Raw genomic sequence first — 20,409 nt, 5'->3', positions numbered from 1 at the left:
CTCTGAAATCATGTGGCATTGATAACCTGGTCTAATTTAAATTAAATTCAATTAAATTGATTCATAGTAGTAATTTCACTCACAAAACTTTGTTTTTTCCCTATTTAAACAAACTGTGTATTACAAGATTAAATTACTTGTTCCAATGACTTGTTTAGGGCTCAGGTGTTGCTGCTAATACTGCAAGTTGCCTTACTTTAGCTTAGCAGTCATACATAGTCACTGACACATTATAGAGACCACAGTCCAGCAGGGTCACAATCTCACACAATGCAAGTGTTGACTCACTGTAGTAGTTAAGGGGAGCTTGTCATCACTTGATAACTGGGGTCCTCTCTAAGCACCTCTTCTCAACACCACCAGACAAATTGTTACTGCTCTGACGTACAGCAGAGTTTACAAATGTGTGTCCTTTCTTTGCTTCCTATGATTGTGCTGGCTTGACTCTACCTGTATATAATAAGCTGTATTTGATGACGTGAGAGTGAGCATTTATTATTCAGTGCATGTTTTTGGAAAATGTTCTGCAACCCACAGGAGGCAAGTCACTGTTTAATTACAGATACTGTAACTGTGTCGCCTATTGTGTCCACCCCAACTGAATACTTTGTTTACTATAGAGCACATTAATGAGTTAGTAGACTGTTGCAGCCTCATGCATGAAAGTAATTTTGTTTTCATCTGTGACTTTCTCTCCTTAGGTGGTGTTGGTCTTTGCGCTCAGCATCGGGGCCCTTGGAATATACTTTATAGACTCCTCAGAGTAAGTATCAATTTCATGACATGTTTCCTCAACCTAGTTTTCATACATGCTCCTGCAGCTATACTAATGATGAAATGTAGATAAAAATAAACTTTGCATGCATTTACATTGGCCTATATGCTGTATCTGAATGATAGGTGCACATGCGTCCTTACTCATCTCCACACACGGCAATCTCTGATATGCAAATGCACATATTCACTCCCCCACAAGCCGTGATGCACACACATACAGTACTCATGCACACACACATCTGCATCCGAGGATTTTTCAATGGGAGGCCTGTCAGTTTCCATGGTAACAGAGACAGGCAGATACTGTATGTGTTGGGGAGTTGTTCTGTGTGTGAGTAAGTGAGTGTGTGTATTGTCAGTTTATGCGTATCCCTGGCTGGCAGTCACCCAGAGACAGATTGCAGGCCTGGCATCTCTCCGATAACCACTGCAGCTATTTTCACACCATCCAGACCCAAACTGTACCCTTTAAAGGGATAGTTTGGTTTTGTTTTTTTGGTTTTTTTTTAATTTTTTAAAGTCTTGTGAGTGTCTGTCTGGTTGAGATATTGACTCATTAGCTTTGGCAGCGAGACCCATGGTTAGACCATACTGGCAAGATACTGCATTATCAGGTAAAAATAAACAGCAGCTAACAGGGACAGCTGAAAACATTTTCTCAACCTGATTTGCTTTGATTGGTGGTGTGACATGGGAATGAGTTCATGTGTACAGTTGTAATATTCAAATCTTTATTCAAAAACAGAATAATATTGACATGTACTGGAATAACAAAAGATAGTTAAATATTTTTGTTTGCAGACCTGATTTGCTTTTTCTGTTTATTTGTATCAAGAAACAGCAGAACACAACAGTCAGATGTGTTATCTCTCCAAGGCTAATTTAATTTAAGTGCAAGTTTATACTGTATGTTTGCTGGCGGCAATTACGCACCTTCTGACTTCACTGAAGCCTCTGTAGTTGTCAGTTCCCCTCATTTTAATAGCAACATGGCTCAGAGTGCAGGGATTTTAAATCAAAGCAAAAATAGGCAATGTATTGTTTCCAATTATGTAGAAGTTGTTGCACAGCCTCTGGCAATTAAATAACCAAAGATATTTCACCATGCCCTACACACTATCTCTGCATGGCTTTTACTTTACAGCGTTTCATGCAACACTGACTTACCAAAATAAAGCCTCAAATATTAATTGTTGTGCCTGCAGTTATGGAAAGTAGATTGCAAAGGGACCATAACACACTGACCATGATACTGATCATACTTTTTGCTCATATTTGTTCCTCTGTTTTCTGTTGTGCGGGATGTTATCTTTAAGTAATGGCTTGCTTTATAACAATATCTGTGAACTTTGAAATCCTGTCCCAGAGGGAACTAAGTTTTAAATAAGGATAGAGATGTAAAATTCTCAAAGTAAGTAAATCTAAAATGCAATCCACCTCTTATTTTAGGAGCAGTGGGAAATTATTCCTGGCATGAATCCAGTCACCCATTTATACCTCAGGATAAAACCTTTACTTCTTCCTCTGTATCTCTGTTTCTCCTTTAATGTCCCTCTATCTCTCCCTCTTTGTTTTCCTCTCTGCCTCTGGCATACTTTTAGCAAAATAAGGGAATTAGGAGACAAATTTCCATCCATCCATCCATCCATTATCTTCCACTTATATGGGTCTGAGTCACGGGGGCAGCTAAGAAAGACATTCTAAATGTCCCTCTGCTCAGCAACATTTTTCAGTTCCTCCAGGAGGATCCTCAGGCTTTCCAGTTGGCCAGATGAGAAATATAATCCCTCCAGCATGTTCTGGGTCTACCCCTGGGCCTCCTTATACTTAAACATGCCCAGTAAATTTCTAATGAGAGGTGCCCAGAAAGCATCTTGATCAGATACCCAAACCACCTCTACTTGCCCCTTTTGACACAAAGGAGCAGCGGCTCTCGTCTTATTCTCCTCCGGATGTCTGAGCTTCTCATTCTACCTTCAAGGCTGAGCCCAGCAGCCCTGGAGAGAAAACTTTTTTTCTGCCCACTTGTATCTGCAGTCTCATTCTTCCAGTTACTACCCAAAGCTTAATGACCATAGGTGAGGGTAGGAACATGAACTGGTTAAGCCCTCTGACTCAGCTCCTTCTTCATTACATTGGACCTGCACAATGCCTGGCACAACATTATACCTTCACTCATGAACAAGACTCCAAGATACTTGTGCGTCTTTGCTTGGTACAGTAACTCTCTGCCGATCCAGAGCAATAGCAATCCACTGTTTTCCAGCAGAGAACCATGGCGTGACATGGTTCGAAACTGCCCCAGTGCAGGCTGAAGGTCCAGGTATGACAAAGCCAACAGAACCGTATCATCTGTAAAGAGTAGAGATTCTGAGGTTCCAGAACCGGACACTTTCCGAAGGCTGCGGCTTGAGATTCTGGCCATGGATATATCTCTAACAGTATCGTTTTTTTGACCTTGTGCCAAGTATACATTCTCACTTTGTTTATACGAGAACTGGATGGCTCATAGCGACGGCCCCATTACCCAGTACTCCCAGAGTATTCGCCACAAGACTCCTTGAGAGACAAGGATGTAAGCCTTCTTTGAATCCACAAAGAATATGTAGACTGGATGGGAAAACTCCCATGTCTCCAAGGTTCATTGATCAGTCAGAGCCTCCTTTCCAGTACCCTGAAATAAACTTTCCCAGGAAGTGTGGTTCTCTTATAATTGGAGAACACCCTCTGATATCCTTTTAAACAAATATAAACTGCCACCTTGGTCAGGCACTCCACAGGCACTATCCCTAACCCCTATGCGACACCGACACTGAAGAAGCACTTGACCAACAATGTCCAGAGCTTTCAGCATCTCAGGGTGGATCTCATCCATACCAGGCCCCTTGCGGCTTGGGAGATTTTAGAGTACCCCCGAGACCCTCTGCCAGGGATATGATTGAGTCTCCCCTGAGTCTTCAAACCCTGCCTCCTTCACAGAGGATGTGCTGGTTGAGTTCAAGAGTTCCTCAAAGTACCATTTACAACACAAGACAGTGCCCCTCAATTTGGGCCACCTGGTGGAAAATGTGCTTTTTATAAAAGCGTGTAGCAATTACCTCAATCAATCATTGACCATGTGAAAATCCATAGTCAATGAATAATTGAAATCCTATACACAAAGCAGCCACAGAAAATTGGTGGGGTGCAGGCAACAGGCATTCGTTGCAGTTAGGATGAAATTAAATCATCAACATGTCATCAAGGTAGATGGCTCGCTTGTACCATGCTTTTACTTTTATATAACGCTCCAGTTAGTGATGCAAGTAAATACCCGAGGAACCTTTTTGGGAGGCAGTGGAACATTGAACCACATATCCATACTATGACGCATAAATATTTTACTGCTTTGTGCTCTTAACCTATGGAAAGGTTATAACGAATCTGCCTGGGAATGAGGTCTAGAATGACTTTGGCAGGACCAACAGGCTAACCTGACACTTGAGCAGGCTCCCATTGACGGATATGCAAACACTGATAACCTATCCACAAAACAGACTCAAGAAAGAAGGAAACACAAGGCTTACAGAGATATGTAATGCCATAAAATCAATCCTGCAGAGCGAAAAAAGAATAAAGCACTTTTTGGTGCAGTGATGCACTTTCTCTGACTGTGGTATTTCCTCATTCTGTGTTGTATGTTACAGTGCACTTTTGAGTGTATTTCTATGTGAGTCCGCTTCCCAGAGGCATTGCCCTGATCTCTCTGTGCTCCTATTAAGCTGAGGCCCTCTCTTCCCTCATCATCGTGATTAGCTCAAGCTTGTCACTTGAGTGTGCACGTCCTCTCAGGGGGACTGCTGATCAACCCAGAGCAGGTTGAGCCGACTCAGAGGGCTTTGACATCCTGAACAGGGCCAGGCTTCTGTTATAGCCATACTTTAGCTGCAACAGCTGGAGCCTCTTTTGTGCTCTTCACCCACTGTTAATTGTCAAAGAGCCGACACAACCCGGAATCTTACTTAGCTGTCTACTGACAAAGACCTGTTTTTATCTCTGCCATGGACTATTTGACATGATAATGGATGCCCAAAGATGTCTGAATCTGCCAACCTCAAGATTCGTCATATGGGTCATTGAGGACGAGTAGTTTCCAAACATTATGTTACGTCCACACAAGTAGTCACAAGTTAACTGTGTTGTAGTCTTGTTCTACTAAACTAAAATATTGTTAAACTAAAATATATCACAGGGTTGGATGTCAAATAAATTTTAAACCAAGTCGTACTTGCTGCGTTTTAGAGTTGGGTACCAAACTCCACCAAAATTACTTTTAAGGGTGCCGACCCAATAATGTTGGTACTATTGAGTACTGGTTCACGTTAAAACAATTGGTGAAATATATTGTTACCTAAAATGCACCTGAATGAGAATAGCCAGGATTTCGGTACCAGTACTAAATTCAAGGAATCAGTGCCGACAAGGTTTGCTACCATTTGGGCAATGGTAACAGGTCATACTGTTTCTGTAATCATGAGGTCCAGTCTCTCTAAGAACATTATGCACAAGGACACAAATATTGGCCAGTATTGTCAATCTTATCATCACCTTGAGTGGTATACATATAAATCTCAATCTCACATTCATTCTCCCACAAATCCTCAAAATTCTCTACAGATGACTTTCTTCCATCCAACTTCTTTACCACCAAATATAAGTGACTGAAGAAATTGATTAGCACAGACTGATGGACAGTCAGACGTTTAACGGTAATAATTACTCCATTTAGAGGATCATATCTAAAACATTAGATCAGGGACCAATCAAGGCATTTTTTGACTGATCGTGATAGGTAATATTTAGCTTTTAGAGCATCTGATCCTTTGTTTTATGTCAGCTGTCACACAGATGTTTTATTTCATGCAGAGCAATGTTGAGCACAGCCTTCCTCATCTCTGCTCCACTAAGCTTTCTGTCTCTACTCTTTGCTGGACTTAAGAGCTGGAGCTTAGCCGACCTGCTTTAGGAGAGACAGACAGCCGTGGTGAGTTTACTACAACATTACTCACCAATTGCCACTGCAAGTACACAATCTTCACCAGCAAAAAGCCAACACGGCTTATTTATTAATCAAAGGTAATCCACCAAAAAGATCTGCAGACAGGGAAAATAAATACTTAACAGACTACTGATCATTCAGGTTACTGAGACACAGGCTGCACCGCAAGAGCAACTCTTACAGGGACAGAGACATTCCCGCAAGTGAGGAGGCCAACAAGATTAAAGGGAGGGTTTTTGATTTTACACTTTATTTAGTAAAATATATAAATAAGTATTAATAATAGGCAAACTGATTAAATAAAACATCACAGAGCAGCTTGGATGAAGGTATTTTTTTTAAATAACTTTAAAGAAGCCTTCTTAAAATTTGCACTTTGCAGCTGTATTATCCAGGGAAACAAAACTATCAGATCAGGTATCAGCAGATACTCAATAGTAAATGACTTGCAGCGGATCGGGGGGCAAAAAAAACGTAATAGGACATCCCTACCGCCAACTATTGACAGTCTTATGGTACAGTCTTATGAACTATTCAGGCCCAATGGTTTGCTTTTACCCCATCTCTCTTAAAACTGCCATTTTGGCCATCAGATGAAGTGAACATCATTCTGAAATTGTCTGTGAAAAAGGCTACAGTAATGGAAAGGATTATGGTTGCGTCCCCGTGGTAACCGCTAAAAGAGACGTGGTAGAATAAGTGCATGTGAGCTGGACCTGGGGAGGCTGGAGCTGCAGAAGGGCTTTTATGTCTACTTCAGTGAAGCGGGGTAGCCCCTTGGGGCAAAGACACACACACACACACACACATACACACACTGGGTAAAATGCTGAAGAAAAACCTTCCTTTCTGATGGCCAGAGTCTCCCAGGAGCAGGTTTTGTTCCTAGCTTTCGACAGGTGGGGCTTTCCTAGCAGGAGCTCTGTTGGCCAATATCCTGCAGCAAAGATCCACAGACAAAAAAAAACACTGCAAAGCCTTTTGTGGAAGCAGGTAGACAGAGTTCGAAAGGAGGGAATTGTTAATTGGCTGCCATCCCAGCTGAGCACAGAGATTACTAGTCATTGACTTGGCAACTGTGTTGTTGCTAAGAGGACTGCTTTTTTGAATGAATGGGAATGAAAATGTGTCTTTGCTGAAAATGACTGTCCATCTGTTTGTTTTGACAAAGTGGTTGTTTACCACAGTTCTGCGCAACACATAATAATGTATGATAAAACACTGCCTTTTCTGTTTCTCCGCAGCAGACTTCACTTGCCAAACTGATGCTATTTCGGTGATATTTTCAATGGGAGGATACTGCGTCCTCTCCCGCCCACATCTGAATCTGCTTTAATACCTTGGCTCATCCCTCATCCTTCATCCCTTCTTTTTCCTCCTCTGTGCTCCCATGAAACAAATAGAGAGGAATGTAGGACAAAGTCTCTGCAGGCTGTTCTTAAAGGGATGCCCTTGTTCCTGCTCCACTTCTGTTTCTATTTCGCTCCTCTCTCGATCCCTCCCTGTCACACATACAGGCTATTTCATGCACACACTTGCATTGTCACGTTAACTCACAGAAGTGTATAGACACACACATTTTGTCTCCTCTCTAAGAGGCCTCATAAGCAGCAGCCTGTGCCTGTAACTCTATCATTAGTGTGCGATCAATGTCAGCACTGAAAAAAGAAACAGTGGCTAATGACTTATTAATGGGGTAAGGTGAGAAATATGGCTGAGCAGTGAGACAAGCTTGGCAGACTTTGCGGCGATGAAGGGTTACCTATATAAGGACCTCTCCTTGATCTGGTGCACCTGAGTCTCAACATGGATCAGACAAAACCATGTAACCATGAGAAGACTTAAGCCGTAGTTGACACTACTCCCAAGATGCTTCAGATTTAAAAACAAACTGTGTTAGAAGGAAATGACTCATTTCAAAATTACATTTTCAGCCATTTTCAAAAATCTCTCCCTCTTTAGATTTAATGCCATTTTATACTTTTTCTGACATGTTTTGTCAGGGGGTTTGCACTCAAAATGACAACATTTGCTCTGGGAAAAAAAAGAATATTAAATGTCAACATCACACTCATAGAAAACAAGCTTTTGTGAGCATTATGGAACATCACAGCACAGTTTTATGATTGTGGAGCCTCTCCCTGTAGACTGCAAAATATGAAGCTTTCTAATTGCTTTTGGTATCTGCACATGAGCTGAGAGCTGTATTTTCTAGTATTCCCTGCTTAGCTCACATGTGGTGAAGCTGAACATTAGTGTGCTGGTATAACATGTCAGCCCTCAGATATTATTCTAATGAGAGTGAAATTACACTGGCTGTCACTCTATCTGGTAAATGCAGGTTCAGTGCGTGAAAAACACTGATTGGAGTCTAATGAAAAAAATTACCAAAGAGATTAGCCAAGTTGCTCTGCAATTTGATCATTTTTCTGGTATCAGTACATGCTAAACTGTCTAACCTCTTTGTTTATCAAAGTCGCCATGGCAATATAAAGGCCATTTGGTATTGCAGTTGCCTGATATCCCTCACTGTAGAGCGGAAGAGCTATTTTCAGACCACAGCATGAGCACAGCATGAGACACTCTCAAAACATGCAGTTAACTTAATAAACCCCGGATGAAACTGAAATGATTTAAGTGCCTCTGTGGCCTTTTTTTTTTGGGGGGGCCTATTATGTTTAGCCACAGTGTCAATTTCAGCTTGCACTGAGATTGCTCAACAATTTAGACAAAAAGTGACAATTTTATTAGTAGTAAAAGTTGTGAATTTATACAGCCTGTGCTCATAGAAATACACGAAATGGACACAAACTCTTAACAATGCTTTATGTGGTGGTAGACACAAAATGTGTTAAAGTTATGTTTGACAACATGAAAACAATGCTAGTGCAAAGTCAGTGAGGATCTTTTTTCTTAATGGGCACACAAATTAAGTATAAAGAGCAGACAAGAGTTGGGCAGGCAGGAGTCGTGGTGGACGGCTCAAACAAACGTGGACCTTTAACCAGGACACTGCTGTTTGTGTCCTGTGCAAAACACAATTCAGTTTTGGTATTGACTTTACAAACCTCTGTATCAACGCAAAGTACTTTATATGGTTACAATACGTAACTACAGAAAGTACTTTACATGGGTACAACACCTAACTACGCAAAGTGCAAAAGTTTACATCACTTATTTTCTGTTTGCAATTATTTCAACAGAAACGGTTTCCCTAAACTTAACCAAGTATTTATTCTGTTTAATAAATCTAAACCTAACCAAGTGTTATTCTTTACCTAACCCCAACCAAAGTATAACCGTTTCAGAATGCCCCCGCCACCATGTAATGCCTTGTTAAGAGGTCGCGTCCATTTATGTATTTCTGTGAGACTGTGTTGATTCATACAAACTTTTGATTTGTACCAAACTTTACTGTATACCACTTTTATTATTTTAGACTCCAACTGGACAAATTCCTGCTAAGATCACATATATACTTTACTATGATACTGTCTTTATATCAGCTGAGTTTGTGAACTGAATGAACTGCATTAAGTTTAAAGCAGACTGAGAGCCACTAGAGTTCAATTGACAGCTTTCACAGTAGTCAAAACAGGCTTATCCAAAAGATGAAATCAAGTTTGTTACCAAACATATCTGGTTGAAAACAGTCTTAAAATGTTTAACTAATTAGGTTCCTTTCATCGATGTTCTGTCAAATGATCTTACTTTGACGTTTACTGTCTCAGTACTGTGTTGAAAAGCAAGCTTGCAATTACTATATTTAGACAAGAATGAAAATTAAACTAAGACTGTTTCTATAAATAAATAAATGATTAGAAATGTATCTAAAATTGCTGAGCTACATGTCGTTTCCTTGTGAGGGTATTATGATGAGCTTGGTATAATTACTTGATTAATATAATTTGCAGATTTGTTTTTGCGCTGATTGAAAGTTATTTTACATGAGGAGGTATGAATGTGCTGATTTAATGACCTAAAATTAGAACAAATAAAACCTAGCACCACCAACTTCCGTCACTTGACAAAGTTAACCAGTGTGCTGATAACGACTTTCTCCTTTTGCATATGGCACATAACCACAACCTTTATCTCTTAATTGGTTTGTGTTGAAAAGAGGAGGGATGTGATGTGTGTAGTTTAGCTATTGTACTGTAACACTGGCTCCTGAATAAATTAAGTATAATTTCTCTCATGCAAAGATGTGGCTCTTTTTATAAGATTGCTGTCCTTATTTACTCTCATTTCAAATATAAAGCCCTGCTGAGCATACTGTATGAAGCTGTGGCTTCTTTTAGTGTTGTGCTATTTTCACTCACAAACTACTCCTTTGGACTCTAAAATAAATAGCGTCTTTGTAGAGGAAGTGGCTGAAGAGGGATGGTAGTCATTTGCATTCAGATGAAAAAATGAAGTTAGCTATTATTAGCCTCTCTCCGGAGGTTTTATTTGTCCATTGCCCTTGTAGGTGCTAAAGCATTTCTTATTTTAGTAATGGTGCCTTGGCCTAAATCAATCATTTAAGTACTAACCTGGCCTTCTTTCAGCTTCGCAGACCCCTCCCTGCTGTCTCCCCTACAAGTACATGCACTACCCTCAGGAGAAATGCTGCATGTGAGCCAGACGTTCAGTTATTGCGCTCGGATCGCAGTCTAAATGTATTTTCTGTTTGGGTTGTATACTAACAAATGAGACAATGAATCTGTAACATTCCAAGATGCTTATGAGCTTACTAGAGCAGAAGACATTTGTGAGATATGAAGAATGACTCAGATTTGGTACGTCGCTCTGTGGTTGTGAGCATTAGTCACACTGGCAGCGGTGTGTGGTTGTTATTGTTTTCTCAGGGGGCAACCTTGCTGTTGCTCCTGCAGCTAGCCAAGGTCATGTGCGGGATAACAAACGGCTGACTGACTGAAGGTGCTTAGGACTATTTTTAGAATGTCATCATCAACGTACTCCTTTGCCCTTGTGAACAAATGAGTTTTACCTCTCTGGTTGCGTTTTCCAGAGGCAAAGTTCCTGATCAGAGGAGGTTGACAAAGGGGAAATGTCCTGAAATAGATGCACATGCTCTGCAGCCTTCCCTCGGGTGAACGCTGTCTCCTGTGTGTGTCTGCATGTTAGTGTGTGTACATGCTAGTGCTAGCTTTGCTAATCAGCAGAGTGGGGTTAGAGGAAGACTTGCACGCATTTACCACAGACGCTCAGGAATCTCCAGGCAATATCCATGTGGCCTAAAACTAGCATTGTGTGCTATATATAAAAATATGTGAGACAAATTGTCTTCAGTACCTTTGGGAGCTCAGTCGCCCTCCCTTTCCTCTCTGTCACTTTCACATCTTCCCCTCTTCTTTGCCCTCTTACTGTCACTACTTCTCTTCTCTCCCTGTCTCCTTTATCTCTCTGTGTCTTGCTGTTGTCTTTCTTTTTCTCTCTCTCTCCTCCCTACTCTCTCCTCTCTTCTCTTCTGTCAGGCAGGATGTTTTAACCCCAGGCTGTGCCAGGGCTTAAGGAGTAATAAGAACTGTGGTGGGCAGATCTATTTTCTGCAGGACACTGGCAGCATGTGACCAGGAATCCCTTGTGATTGTGGAGTGTGAAGTGACATTGAAAGCAGGAATCAGGATTTTGTCTTGTCTTACACTCTCTGTGGGTATGAAAGAGTCACAAACAGAAACACCCATATGTAGTGCAATGAAATCCAATACATACAGATTTGAGAAGCTTATAGTGCTCAGTTTTTGGTCTGTCTCTTCCAGTGAAAGTTAGATTATACATTTTATCCCATACACGATGATGGCCTATACGCCCCTTTTTATTCTGAGGATGTTTGTACTTACAATTTTGGTACTTTATGTCTTGAGATATAGGTCCTATGCAGGTGTGTAGTTTTATACACGGATACAGCAATATTGTATATACAAAAATATACATGTGAACGTTTATACAGATGTAGTTTTAACATGCTTGCTTTTCTTATGTTTTTTTTTTTTTTTTTGCCTGACAAAGGTCTAGTTATTGAAACAGAATAATTGTGTTTCTTTTGCAAGTAAGAAAGTGTGTAGGAGTTTTATCTGCAATTTATGTCATTCCTAACATTTAGTTCACGTGATTGCAACATGTCACTATTGTGACATTCATACACAGTGAACTTTAGACTGAAGAAGTGCTGTTGTACCTGGTTATAATTTAATATAATTTAAGCTTGCATTAGTTGATTGGCTACTTGGGGGCAGTGCATGAAGCTGTTAACACAATGCTGACTTATAGTATTATCACCTGTTAAAGTTGTCAGACAAACAATTGCTTATTTACACATCCAGCAAGCAGAAAGCAACATTAGCACTTGTCTGAAGTGTGGCTTTATCTGACACAAACCTCATGCTATTAGAACTAGGGTTACAATATAGTAACCTTTGTTTCTGGCCACCTGACAAATGTCAATCTGATTTTCACTCTTTTCTTGGTTCTGAATTGGTCTCCATAAACTTCTGAGGGAAAGATCTAGGTCTTCAGCTGCTAAATGCTTGACAAGGTTTACCAGGTAGTTGGTGAGAGCTGTGAGACTAAAGCAAAAAATTGTCAATACAATTATTAATTTAGATTAGATTAAAGAAATTTTTAATTTATTTGGAAACATTGGTTTGATGTTGGTAGAGAGAGGATGGCTCATTACTAAGCTGTGTGTGTGTATAGGTGGTGAGTCACAGCTCGACTGCGCATCTAATTCTGTCTATTTGCTTTTCTTCTCTATCTATTTGCTCCTCTGTATGCAGATCTGTGTTTAAGTATTTATATTGACAAATGTTACAATCAAACATTATGACTAGCCATATTTACAGCAACTAATTTTTTTTTTCCTTTTCAGTCCGCGTTGCAATTTTATGAAACACATTAAGCACAGCTCCACAATAATAGACTATGTGATCCTCTCCCACCCTGCACTGATGAACTCTTAATTTTCTATTGTGCTTCTGCACTTAAAAGAGAAAACATAGGTCTGCCTCATGTGTCTTCCCACCACTTTAGTTAATAATAAGCTTTACTTTCATTTAATGAATATAAAATTACTACATTAAAGCTGTCTGAGTGTAGCCATTGTGCTGCCTTGTAATGCAAAATCGAGACAAATTCAACGTACCACTCAGCCCCTGCTGTGTGCTGCCATGCTCTCTCCATGTTATTGGGAATGCTTTGGCTCACGTGATTGTAGATGAGCGGTTATACAGAATTAGGCCAGAGCTGGGCCCGAGGGGAAATCCCACAGTGACCACTCCAAATGGTGTCTTCAGTGTGCACCATCTGTGTGTGTGTGTGTGTGTGTGCTCAGAGTGTGTGTTTGTATTAACGTATTTGCATTCTCTTGCGCAAAGGTCTTTAAGGTTAGCTAAGGTTGAGGTTTCAGATCCGTTTTGGGTTAGGCTGCATGGATGGATTACTGAATGGGCTTACCAGGCACAGACCCAGGTGCACAAAGTGTCAGGACGCCCCTGGCCCTCACCTGCAAAATGTCAGTCAAATTAACACGGACTGAACAGGAAGAGACTCAAAATAACCACAGAGACACAACAGACCACTGTTACCCCTTTAAGCTCTGGTTCTTGACCTGGTTCGAGACTATTTGAACCTTGGTGCAAGTGAACAAGCCTGTTTCTACTGGTTTTTAGGGGGACCACTGTTATCAAGGACGTGTCAGAGGGCCTTGAGCTTTAAACGATGCAGAACAGAAGTAACCAGTAGTTACAAAATCACATATTACATAAAATAATTGCAAACATTTTTCTCTGTAATTACATATTTTTGTTTTTATACCAATCAAATTTTTCTGCTCTGAACTAAAATGCTCTGCAAAATTAGGTGTGGGAATCAAAACAGAACCACTTCCTTGTTTGTGAAAAAGGGGTAAGAAAGTTGCAAAGGATTTGCAAAGAGACACAAAAAGATTTTATTTATATTTTATTTACTTGTTTATTTGACAAGGACAAATGCATAAACCTCCAAACATGCACCCCTGTCCCTGGTTAGGCTTTTAGAATCAAAGCAAGAAGTGTAGGATTACTAAATTGGAGTTATACTATACAATAATGCAACAAAACATAAATAATAAAAGACATTTAAAAAACTAAGTGAAAGTAGAGACCAAAATAAGTAAACAATAACTCCAAAAAGGGAAAAATGACCTAACACCCCCCCGAAAAACCACCTTAAAGACAAAATTACCAAAAAATGCATAACCACCACAAGGTCTGTGTGTCTTCCTCCGATGTAGGGGTTGTGGGGGCTTTTGCAAATCTGTGCCTAGAGGCCCATTGTTTATAATCCGCCCATGTTAGGCTGCTTATGATTCATGACAGGGTTGTTTTCACACCCTTGTTTAGTTTTATGCCTAAAGAATCAAAAAGAGATGCCAGCGGTGAGTTAGTAATTTCGTATTAAGGCCAGATCAATGTGAACTCTTTCAAGGGGTCAGAGGCGAATTAGCCTATGTCTGAAGTCTGATTGCACTGTAAGAGAAAAAAAGAAAACTGCATTTTTTAAAAAACTGCTGCACAAACCAGACTAATTCTAAACATCTTGGACATAAGCCAGGGATTTACATCGTCTTAAAGATCACATCAGTCCTAAGGATATGCTCGAGACAGACCACACACTCATGAATTAGAAGTTGGATCATCCTCTTGGAGCAATACGTCCTCCCTGGCATGTCTGCACTCAGTCAACCATTATAATGGATCATCACGAGATAAAATGTTTGATGTTAACTGGAAGATGATTAAGCCTCTTTACCTCTGGTGGTTCTTATTATGCAATAAACACTATTCTGGATCTCACGCTGTGCCTCTATGGGCTCCATGCATACAAATGCATACTTTAATGTTTAAATTGAAACATATGGGATTAATGAGTGTGTACACTTGTAAAGGCCTTGTGAGTGTTCCTTTTCCAGTCTATACATTCCCGAAGGTCGCCTATAGCTAGCCAAACCATTATGCATATTCATGTTTATCTCACAGTGGGATTAACTCATTACACAGGAGCGAAATGCTATAGGCCCGTGACCATGTGAAGCATGGGTTGTGCACACTGCATATTATTGCTTTTGTTGAGAGCACCCACCTGCTAATGGTTTAATCATCACAAGGTAAACATGTTGATGCATTACATGACAGCGCAGACAGATCACGACTCATCCATCATGATCTGCCTGTTTTACTTAAAGCAGCACCCGGATAGCTGTGGCACTCTGTTAAAAAGAGAGATCTACGCAGTCTCTTTCTTTGTGTGGAGTCTCTGTCATGTGAGGGAATATCTGTTGGAATATTTGTGTTTGACAGATGCTGAATCATTTATGCGTGCTGAATGTAGTGTCACATCAAAGCAACCAGCAATTTCAGTTTATTTTCAGCTGCCTCATCTATATGTGGTTGACTCCACAGCTGCAGTGGGTCTTTTATCTTAGTCTGTTCCCCTCTAGGGCTCAGAGGAGGAATCGCAGAGTGTCAGTGAAACTCAAAGGCAGATTGGTTATTAATAGTGTTTTTAATCCAATCTTTTCATCAAAATAATTAACATTCAAAGATGGGGGGTTTCTCAATCACTGTAAACATTTATTGCTGGCAAGGATTCAGTTCAGTCAGTTTAAATGGGATGCACCATTTGTCAGCACCATTTGACCTTGACAGCTTCAAGCTGTCTGCTGTTACCAGAGAACGGTCTCTTATCAGATGTGTGAGCTGAACTGAGGAAAGGTGATCAGGATCAGGTCATATGTGCATGATAGAAGAAAAAAAAGGGCAAGTTGCAGCATAAATGTATGATTATCCTGATATGTCGGGGTGAGTGATAAAAGTCGCCTTTTGGTTGAATTGTGTTGTAACAATGTGATCATATATCGTTATTATTTTTGCCAGATTATGATTACTAAATCTAAAATCTGACAACATGAGATACTGAAGTTATGTGTTATATTCATGCAGATGCATAGCAGTGAAATAAGGTTTGTCAAATTTGGCCTAAATTTGATGTAATTTTACATTTATTAACCATACTGTGAAATATCAGAATTTGTGTTGTGTTGTTATATTTATTAATTTGTATTTTCAATACCACGATTCAACCCAGTCACCAGAAAAAATGTTGGCATTGTATCTTTTTTGCAAACCATGGATGCATTACATTTACATGCCATTATGTTGGCTACGTTGAATCTTTCATCAACACTGTGGTTAATGGGAGGTCAGGTTTTGGCACAGAAACTTTTGTGTCTTAAAATACCTGGTTCGGGGGGCAAAATCCCTGCTGGAAAAGCAGCGATTTCTTTGTTAAAATAACAACTTTTTGTGCCAATAGCCCTGCAGGAAATGCAGTTATTTCTTGGTAAGGCAAATGTTTTTCATGCCATTATTCTGGCAGGAAACAGTGATGTCTCAGTAAAAAAAGGTCGCTTTAAAGAAAATTACAAAAAAAAAAACCCAAACTAAAACACCTATGCTCGAGGGCTAAAAAAGCCACAGGAAACACAGTGATGGGTCTTACAAATCACCCACTTTGGTGCTGAAAAAGCCACTGGGAACACAATGACTCGCTTGACTTGACATGTATTTTTCTTACATTTTCTTCCAGAAACTGTAATTTCGCCCATATTACTTAGTCATACTAATATGCAAAGCTCATAAAGCAACTGCAAAAAAACAGAGAAACATAAAAGCCTAAAAAATGACCAACCATGGAAATATGTCAAGAGCCCCAGTATTTGCCACCTGTGTTGCCATGATAGGAAAGAGATGAAATACCTTCTCTGCATTATCAGTTCATGAATGTTTAACCTTGTAATAATATTTTTGTCTCTGTCTATCTTTCTTATTTCTCCAGTCCTATAGAATCCTGCCAGAACTTCTACAAAGATTTCACGTTACAGATCGATATGGCATTCAACGTCTTCTTCCTTCTTTACTTTGGCCTGCGGGTAAGTTGGCATGAATACAATCACTCAAACATGCATAGACCGGACACGCTGGTACAAACAATATGCACACAGCCATCATTTTGCACACATTAAAATATTCAGCATTTTCACAGGACAACACTTAAAGACAAAGCAGGCAACACCTAAGTCACTTACAAATACTCACACAGCATGCCTGTAGTTTAAACCAACACTGTTGTAACAATGGTGCTAGCATGGCTGTCATGCCAGAGCAGCATTCCAGTGGTGCAAACGCAAGCCTGCCGCCCTGAATGAATGAATAAATAAACTCATAAGCTGCTTACACCACCAACCATTCGCATGACTCAGCAAGTGGGGTGAAGCTTTTGTCATTCTATACAGTATGTCAGCGATGCTGAAGTTCGACACAGCATGCCGTTTGAATGATGGTGGTGTTTTGTACAAGATTATAATTTGATTGTTATTTTTTATGCCATCTGTGTTTTTTTTTAACAGTTTATAGCAGCCAATGACAAACTGTGGTTCTGGCTGGAAGTCAACTCAGTGGTCGACTTCTTTACTGTTCCTCCCGTGTTTGTTTCTGTCTACTTGAACAGAAGCTGGCTCGGTAAGTACACGTCCCTTTCAGCTGTTTCTTTCTATCTTGCTTTGACACTCCATTTCATAAATCCTTTCTCTCTTCCCCACTGGCCTGGTCTTTTCTTGCTTTCTTTCACCATTTTTCACTTCTTTTCTGAACGCCTTCATTCCCTCTTTTCCATTTCTTTTTTTTTGCCCTCTATCTTCACATGTCACCCCTCCTTTTATCACTCCCAATCTCTCCCTCTGCCTCCCAGTCCCCCTTCTGTCTCCCCATTACTTGTTGGAGTGTGTCTCCGAGGCCCTCTTGCTCTGGGCTGCAGTCAACTTTCCCTCCTCATTGAAAGTGACAGGGCTGGGTTCCTCTGATGTTTCAGGGAACACAGACACAGCAGAATGGATGGGCTAATGGGAGTGAGAGTGACTCAGAATCAGGCTGTGGTTTTGTGTGTGTGTGTTTGTGTGTGTGTTTGTGTGTGTGTTTGTGTGCTTCAGACTCATCGGTAATTGCCGTGTTCAGGCGTTGCACCTGGAATACCTCACAGCGGTCCATAACTGCCATCTAATGGGCTCATTCACACTCACACAAAAAATGCACACGCAAAAGCATGTGTTATCCCCATACACACATATACACACACACACACTCTTGCATGAGCAGACTGGAAAACACCCTAACCTGCATTATATAACGACCTACTTTTTTTTTGGAACGTTCAGAGTATTGTGGCCTAAATTACACTGCAGAGAAAAGAGTTGATTCTTTTTCGGGTGCTCTGCCACTTTACTTTTCAAGCCATATACAGTTCTTTACATTGTTGCTTTACCTCATTTACAGCTCAACTGAATGCTAATCCAATGTTTATCCCAGCATGACATTGCAATGTGAGGCTATTATATTAAATGTAGTCGAAGGAGCAGAGATTCGTCAAAGCAAAAAAAAAAATTCATTTGACAACAGACTTTACCTTTTATGCTTAACACTTACATTTACATTTTACATATTTAGATACATTGTCTTTTCTCTTTTTTCCAAAAATGTGTCTTATTTTCATAGATTTGGCCAGTCTCTTGTATTGATGCTCCTTTTTTAAAGAAGGCATTTCAACATTAAAGACTGGATTAAAGGTCAAACAGAGCCTATAAATTAATGCTGTAGGGGGACCCATTAGATGGCCATATTTATTGTGAGGTGGCAGCCTGTAGTTGAAATAGTTATATGATGGGAGCAAAGATGAGTCACCCATATGTAGCTGATAACCACTGGTAACACCCATTTTATCTAGTGATAACATTCAATATGGGTGTAGAAATTTAATCAGTAATGAGTCTTTACTAACTGATCAGTTGCTTTAGGTATTATTATTATTGGCTATATTGGCTTCTCAGATGTAAGGAGTAGCTGTTTTTGTTTGTTTTGAATCATTGTTGGTTGAATAGGTTTTGGGTTATGGGGTTAATTGGACAAAAATAAGGCATCTGAAGAAACTACCTTGGATGTGGGAAAACTAAGACAAACAGTTCTTATTAAATTTTTTTGGACATTACCAAAGATAAATTTATTGACTGAGAGATTATTTGGCACATTCTTACTAACAGACAACATAATCAAAATTCAACTTTGCTTACAATAGCAATTTTATGATCCCTGACAAAAATGATGGCCAAAACATCATGACACCATAATTTTATAAAACTCGATTATTGTACCTACATGTACACTGTCAGAGTTTAAGGAATGTAAATGGTCCGCCTTCCATCCTGCAGTGTATGATCTTGTTTTTACACGCCCACTCAAATCACTGAATCTGTGAAGTAATGTAAAACTGTGAAAGTCTAATCTCTGAGGTGATGAAGTTTCCTTAAGAAGCTCACTGTGGCCCATGAATTTCACAGCGAACAAGCTGTGTAATGAATTAGATATGGCCAAGTCAAGTAATCTGGTTTCTGGTATTCATGATGTAAGGTGTCCTCATCTCATCTCCAGAAAGCCGTTGGTGTTAGGCCCTTGATGAGGATGATGAAAGACTGTGAAATGGTGGTCTGGCTGCTGCCTGACATTCTGCAGTGAATAATTACCTGTGATCATTAAATATCCTGCATCTTGCGTTGCTGTGGAAAGCAAAGACATAAACATCAGCTAAGAGTGTGAATTCATTGTTTTTGAGCGATGCCCTAGATGCAGAGCTATTAATATGGATTTATTTTTATTACTATTATTCCAAAATAGGGAATAATTTTGAGGACTACTTTCTGCAGGGACGACTTATCAGGTGGCGTCTCCTTCAAACATTGAGCATGTTTATTTTTGCAGTGACATATACAACCTCAGCGCATTATAGTAACAGAACTCCCTCTGGCATTAAGTGTATGTTTACTGGTGGGGCGCTCGTCCATGTGTTAAAGGCTGCAGACAGTGCTGCAAAGCCTCAGTTATAAAATTAACAGTGTGTAGACGTGCAGTAGGGTATGGTGTACCCTAACAGGCTGGTGATAGCTTCCAGAATCCTAATGGGGTGCTGAAAGTGTCTGTTAATATTCAGGCTCTGAGGAGTTGGGACAGGAATCATGATTATCTGCTTCTATCCTGCATTAATATGGAAATTAGCACATATAGTGTCATGTTGTGACAGGAAAATAAGCACAATTAATAAGTTGAAGAGTCTCAGAAAATGTCAAGATATTGGGCCTAATGCAGCAACATTCTCTTAAATTTCTATTCTATTTTCTCTTAATTATGCACTAAACATGCTTAACCATCCAAGTTTGCACTTACCCAGGTGCACTCAGTAATGAATCCTAATTGAACATAAGTCACCAACTTAGGTAACGCCCCCTAAACACTTCTTAAGGGCAGGTGGAGAGCAGAAGTGGAGAGAGGCATAAGATTAAAATTCTCAAGCAATGTAAAAGCTCCTCAGATTTGTACTAAAGTACAGTTCTTGAGTAAATTTACTTAGTTACATTCCAGCACTGCACAGTAACTGAAATTAGAATAACTGGGATTGAAGTATAGTAGTATTGGATTCGCCCTAAGATAGTACTGACTCTAAAATATTAT

The 20,409-nt window shown here is 40.0% G+C and overlaps 1 protein-coding gene across 19 annotated transcripts in view; it reads left to right on the top strand.

Moving 5' to 3' along the window:
- Positions 1 to 20,409, top strand: part of kcnma1a (potassium large conductance calcium-activated channel, subfamily M, alpha member 1a) — a 176,042-nt gene that overhangs the window by 82,997 nt on the left and 72,636 nt on the right. For all 19 annotated transcript variants that reach the window (XM_088086719.1, XM_088086716.1, XM_088086718.1 and 16 more), the window contains exons 3-5: positions 702 to 763; positions 16,694 to 16,787; positions 17,265 to 17,376. In XM_088086719.1, the coding sequence (XP_087942845.1) occupies positions 702 to 763; positions 16,694 to 16,787; positions 17,265 to 17,376 (268 nt within the window). The remainder of the gene's footprint in view (positions 1 to 701; positions 764 to 16,693; positions 16,788 to 17,264; positions 17,377 to 20,409) is intronic.

This window comes from Plectropomus leopardus, chromosome 13, assembly GCF_026936395.1.
Source record: "Plectropomus leopardus strain MGB_pleo_1.0 chromosome 13, ASM2693639v1, whole genome shotgun sequence".
Lineage (NCBI taxonomy): Eukaryota > Metazoa > Chordata > Actinopteri > Perciformes > Serranidae > Plectropomus > Plectropomus leopardus.
The sequence above is the reverse complement of the archived record's forward strand: the minus strand, read 5'-3'. Positions and strand labels throughout refer to the sequence as shown.